This window comes from Mandrillus leucophaeus, unplaced genomic scaffold, assembly GCF_000951045.1.
Source record: "Mandrillus leucophaeus isolate KB7577 unplaced genomic scaffold, Mleu.le_1.0 Scaffold17, whole genome shotgun sequence".
Classification (NCBI taxonomy): Eukaryota; Metazoa; Chordata; class Mammalia; order Primates; family Cercopithecidae; genus Mandrillus; species Mandrillus leucophaeus.
In genome coordinates this window covers 3,612,456-3,618,793 of record NW_012101698.1, presented here as the reverse complement: position 1 = coordinate 3,618,793, position 6,338 = coordinate 3,612,456, and the positions used below count along the sequence as shown (strand labels likewise).

General features: G+C 41.9%; 1 protein-coding gene across 2 annotated transcripts in view; it reads right to left on the bottom strand.

Moving 5' to 3' along the window:
- PMFBP1 (polyamine modulated factor 1 binding protein 1) overlaps nucleotides 1–6,338 on the bottom strand; it is a 68,730-nt gene that overhangs the window by 40,739 nt on the left and 21,653 nt on the right. For both annotated transcript variants that reach the window (XM_011976721.1, XM_011976720.1), the window contains exons 4-5: nucleotides 4,378–4,626; nucleotides 792–1,013 (exon numbers count right to left, since the gene is read on the bottom strand). In XM_011976721.1, coding sequence (XP_011832111.1) covers nucleotides 792–1,013; nucleotides 4,378–4,626 — 471 coding nt within the window. The remainder of the gene's footprint in view (nucleotides 1–791; nucleotides 1,014–4,377; nucleotides 4,627–6,338) is intronic.

Here is a 6,338-nt window from a genome sequence, read left to right as displayed (position 1 = left end):
AGTAAGTTTTAAAACCACTTTGATAACCACTTAGGTAAAAATAACCTCCCGCCCATTTATATATGTAACTGTATATAACACAAGCCCCAAGAGGATTCTCAACACATGATTCAAGTAATTACCTAAGAAGAGGAGAATGATGGGGAAGAGGTTGAAGGCAGACTTTCATATTTAATCTCTGTACTTCTGTCTAGAAAGCCTATAATAATTGTATTACTTGTGTAATTAAAAACAGCAGTTAAAAGAAAAAAGAAACAAACCAGGTGTTTTGACTCTTCTTTCCCATGTTTCATAGCTTTTTCCTCCTATTTGATCCTGAAGTTGTGGTTTGCATGAGTCCTGTGGCCTAGCAGAGCCCCCTGCCGGACCCCCATGAGAACTAACAAAAGATTGGACATTGTTAGGGAGAGCTGTTGGTATTAACACCTGTGAAAGGAAGAGGAAGGAAGCAGGGTTGGGCAGAGGGTGATGAGCTGTGATGCAATCTCAACAAAGGCTCAGCCAACCCCACAGGGAACAGCGGGGCTGGAGCTTATTTGGTAATTCTCTTTTGGCGTTATTTGAAGTGGTGGCTCTTTATATTAATTAAAGAGCCTCAAAATTGTGAAGAAGTGATCTTACAGCATATGTGAAAGCTGGAGGTTCAAAACCTGAGGGCTACAAAATCAAGGGCAGGAAATGACATTTGGGTTAAGGTTTGGGTTTCCAGTGGAGGAGGCTGGGACTGTCTGAGGGGACCACCTGGGAGCACATCCACTTGCCTGGATTGAATGGCCTGGCTTAAGTCCTACCTGACCCATGATCCCGCCGAGCTCCCCCTGCAACATCTTCACTTGGTATTCTAGTAACTCGATGTTGCTCAGGGAAGACTGGTATTTATCCCTGTAGAGGCTTAAGCTCCTCTCTAGGGAGGCGATCTTGTCCCCGGCCAAGGCGAGTTGCTCCTGTGCCAAATGGAGCTTCTCCCCTGTGTTCTCGTTGTGATTTCCCATTTCCTCCTCATAGAGAATCACCTGTAGATATAGGAATAAATCCACATTGAGCCCATGGAAGCATGTAATGAGGAAGGGATGCAGTTGTAAGACTCCCTGCAGAGAAGTCTTGTATCTAAACCAGAAGACCAGATGAACAGAAGAGGCTGAACAGATCTAAAAGCTACAGTATGTAATGTCAAGATGTTAATGATTGGAAATAAAAAAAGATGGCCTAGTTAGAGGTAAGCTCCTTCAAGGCAGGGACCATATCCATTTCCTATTCTGCCCAGCATGTGGTAGGAACTCAGTAAATACTTGCTAGTTGACTAAGAGGAATGGATTTTTATAGCTCTGTTTTTTTAAGGGCTTGAAATGCTGGTAGTTTTTCCTTTCCAGGCATTCTCTAGAAGTTGAACTTAGAAAATGTAGACTTCCTCCTGCACACAGGATGATGTCAACAAAGTTCCCAAGAGATAGGTGGGGAACATGACCCAAAGTTCCTCTGGGATTTGCACAATCCTTATTTAGATTTATTTTCTTCCTCATCAAGTAATTAGTCAACCAACGGACAGATATTTATTGAAAGCTCATGAGCATTGTGTTAAGGGCAGAGGGGATATATACATATTAGACATATGCTCACTCCTCAAAGAGTTTAAAACTTTCACAATCTTGGGGAGATAAGAGTTAAAATGAATAAACAGCTATAGGTAGTTGAGTGTGCTAAATCATATGACTTGAATCTGATGTGTTGAAGGAGTTAACAGCAGAAGAGTCATCAAGGATGACTTTATATTAGTTTAAATAATCCAATGCAGAATGCTGATAGAACATGTTCCATTAGTTGAAGCTCATTATACTTGCTGCCTGTCATTTGAGATTCTTCTCAGGAAAGGATAACTTTGTGTAAGGTATCTACTATGTAAGGAGAAGAGGAGAGGAATATTTTATATCCAAATATTTATAACCAAAGCTATCAGTGGCCAGCCCATATCCCCTGGGCACTTGCTATTTCTTTGCAAGCTAACCCCATTCCCACTGCAAGGAAATTCAACTCTGCCTGAGGGCTTCTCTGATACCAGGAGCCCATTTAACCAGAGAGGGAAGACGCGGTAGGTTAGAAGCGCTGGGGAGTTAACACCCTCAGGAGCAGCCCTCAACCAGTGACTGGGGTGTGTTGGGTTCACTCTGAGGCATGTCCTACACTATCTGCCAGAGTTCCCCAGAGGGACCAAGCAAGCAGTCTGTTCAATACCAATGTTCTTTATGGGCTTCCGGTCCTTCTGTGACTCACTTGCTCGTGTGCTTGCAGGAATCACCTCCGGAATTAGTTACTTGTATTTATATCCTTGTTTTAGGGTCTGCTGTTGAGTGAATCCAACCTTAGACAGAAGTTTGATGAGGCTGTGCAACAAGACATTGGGGGAACTTGGCAGAATGTCTAAAATCATTTTCTCAGTGCTTTCTCGGTTTGGGATCTTAGACAGTGACTGTTGTTTGCTGAGTCCCATATCTATTCTCCTGCTCTTCCTTAGTAATTGAGCCTTGACTCTACTGGGGGCAGCAACGCACCTCCTAAAACACCACATTTCCTAGGCTTCCTAGAAAGTAGCTGTTGCCGCGTGACTAATTCTGGCCAGTGATATTCAAGTGAAGGTGTTGTGGCTTCCGGAAAGTGTCCTTAAAAGGAGGGGAGTGTGCCTTTCCTTTCCACCCTTGTCACCTGGTCCCCTGCCCATTTATCTGGATTATTTGGAACAAGGATGTGGCCGAGTATGGTGGCTCACACCTGTAATCCCAGCACTTTGGGAGGCCAAGATGGGTGGATCACCCGAGGTCAAGAGTTCAAGACCAGCCTGGCCAACATGGTGAAACCCCATCTTTACTAAAAATACAAAAATTAGCCCAGCGTGTGGCACGTGCCTGTAATCCCAGCTACTCAGGAGGCTGAGGCAGGAGAGTCACTTGAAGTCGGGAGGCAGAGGTTGCAGTGAGCCAAGATTGGGCCAATGCACCTCAGCCTGGGTGACAGAGTGAGACTTCGTCTCAAAAAAAAAAAAAAAGGATGTGACGGTTGGAGCTCCAGGAGGCACCTCAGGTGACTTAGAGAATGGAAGCCCTGAGCTGATGATGGTGGAACCCAAGGATAGACCCTTAGACCTAATGACACATGCAGTTGCCATAACAGCAACAGACCACCTGTCTCTGACCTTTTTAAATATGACACAGAAGTAAACTAGCTTATTCATTTCCTGTTATATGCTGCTAAATAGAATCCTAACTCATTCAGGGTCGCTTGATCCAGGCTGGACCCTTTTGTTTAAGTTGTACTGAACCAGTAAGTTTTAACACAGCCTTGCACTGTCTTTTTAAAACTATGTGTGTGTGCACAGGCTTAGTCACAGATTATATTTGTAGGGTTAGAATAACCTTTCTCTGTTCCTCCCACTCTCAATTCTTTTCAGCAAATTTTCACTAGGTGACAATATTCCCTTTTAAAAAAGTTTATGGTCTTTAAAGTTGCTCCTAAAGTCTTTAAAGTTAGTCCTTAAGCAAGAGCACCATCCAAAACACTCTTTGAAATTTTTTTTCTTCTCTGTCCTTCAAATAGAACCTAACTCCTTGAAATTTTATCTTTAAATCTAAAGAAAGAAAATGCCAGGGGAAACCCCAGGATGGAAGAGTATGTCTGTCCCATCACTTAGAACCCATGGTTTACTGCAGCTAGTGCTATCACTGCTCAAGTGGTTTTAGTGCTGCAGCTTTGGGTCCTTGGAATTTACCTGGGATTCTGCAGGGATGCTACTCTTTGGCTTAGAAAATACTACCCTGGAACATGAATGGGAATTAATGCCCTGAATATACTTAAGTGAAGTCTATATGATCTAAAACTCCAGTCTGAAAAAATTATCTGGTACTCTCAATGATTGACTCCCAGTCAACGTCAACGTCTGGTTATCTTATCTAGTGTGCAGGTGCCAGGAATTTATATATTATCAAGACCTTATTTTTCTAAAAATGGTGGATTTAATGGACCTTATACCTCTTTTATAACCCTCAGAGACCCACAGTCTTTTGCATTTAAATTGCAATGGTAATAGAATGGAGAAGATGGGCTTATACACACACACACACACACACACACACACACACACATGCCTGCACACACATTCCACATATTCCACATGCATGAATACTGGAGATCTCACCCAGTTACACCATTCAGTTTAGTTTCCTTCTGCTCAGCTTCAAAAAGATCAAGAATTAAAGGGGAAAGTTTATAAAACCTGCTTGAGATGTTGCAAAGCTCTCCTAAGTCCAACATCTGCTTTCTAGTGGGCTTGGTCTGATTTCTGCAGGTAGCTAAGAATGTGGGGTATTTCCATGGTTAATCTTTCTATACCTCATCTTCTTTCAGTTTGCAGTGATGGTGCAGAAGAACCAGGTCAGAAGTCTGCTTTTCTAGGATGGACTGATACTGGCGGAGAGAACAGTAAGAAGTCTGCAACTCCTCTGTGCGAAACTCCAGTTCTTGTTGAAGGGCCAGCAATTTTTTCTTCAGTTGCTGGAGTTGCCTCAGATGACACTGTTTACTGGACCCGAATTCCATCTCTGACTCCTCGAATGCTAATGCCTGTGCTTGCTTCTTGTTCTACAATAGAGACAGGATATACAGAAAAGGCTTTAGGTCATCACTCAGGATGTATATTCATTCCAGGATTGTTTTCATTTGTTCAGTCATTCACATCCATCTACCCATCTTTTTATCTCTTCATCTACAGAGAACTTATTAAACATTTCACTCTATTCACAAGGAAATGTATCACTTAGTATTCCCACTCAGTAAGATGAATTCAATAGAAGAAAAAAAAATGGTTCTTATCCACTAAAATCTTATTATTTAGGTCAGAAGAAAAAAATATACACATAAAGGACCTAGAGAGATATGTGTAATAATATGCTCAGGTGTTGCCTTCCCATATAAAGATAACACTAGTGACTTGGAAGGAAATGGATTTCTGGCCATGGTTCTTGGACTAAACTTGGTATTAAAAACACCTGGGTAAAGGAGCATTGCAATGAGTCAATGGTGAGTTCTTGGGGATTTTGAAATGCTGAAAAATGAGAGCCAGAGATATTGTTCAGGTACATCTGGGCACTGACTCTGTCTCCCTCTCCTGAAGGAAGATGTGACCTTGTAGATGCTGACTCTGTGTGTGTGTGTGTGTGTGTGTGTGTGTGTGTATGTGTGATCTCTTCTTGCTAATCCACAATCTACCTGAAATGCTGCTAGTCTTATCCTACATTTTCATTCATTCATTCTTCATCCATTAATTCACTCAATAGACACAGGCTAAGCACCTATGTTGTACCAGGTATTCTGCTGGTAGGACACGTCCCTGTGTTGCTGATGCTTCTATATTTCCTATACTTTCCAGCATCCCTTATGACAATGACATGTGAGGGAAAGGTGGATAAAGAGGGTAGCCTGTGGGCAGTCCTTAGCATCCAACCCTGCTTATTCTCCTCCTACTCATTCTTTAAGATTCTGTTTAAATCCTGCTCTCCTTCCTGTTTTTTCCCTGCAAAGTTGTCTTTGCACCAGTACCACAGACTTTGCTAGCATGTCCTTAATGTGGTATTCTGTATTCTGTCTGTAATTATTTCTGTGCATTTTAACTTCTAATTAGATTATAAACTCCTGGAGGGCAGGGCCATGTCCGCTTTTATGGGGCCTAGATTATAAATTCATACATACCTATGTATTGAACGAAAGAAATGAAAATAGAGTCCAAGCAATCTCATTGGCTTCCAAGGGTTTGAGCCTGTGGCGTTGGCCTCATTAACAGAGTACTTCTAATACAGTGGCTTTCCAATTTTTAAATTAACTTTTTGAAAACAGATTTATTGAGGTATACTTTGCATATCATGAAATGCAACCATTGTTAAGTGTGCAATTCAATGACTTGTAATAAACTTATAGAATTGTGTGACCATCATTACAATCCAGTTTTAGAACATTTCTATCAACCCCCCAAATTTCCTCATGCCCATTTTCAGTCACTCCTGCTCCTTCCTCCAGCTCCAGGCAACCACAAATCTGCTTTCTGCCTCTATGGATTTTCCGCCTTTTCTAGATGTTTCACACATGGAATTGTATAATATGTCATTTTTTGGCTTCTTTAATTTAGCATATATATATTTTTTTATTTTTTATTTTGAGACAGAGTCTCTGTCATCTGGGCTGGAGTGTAGTGGTGTGATCTTGGCTCGCTGCAACCTCCACCTCCCTGGTTCAAGCAATTCTCATGCCTCAGTCTCCTGAGTAGCTGGAATTACAGGCATGCACCACCACACCCAGCT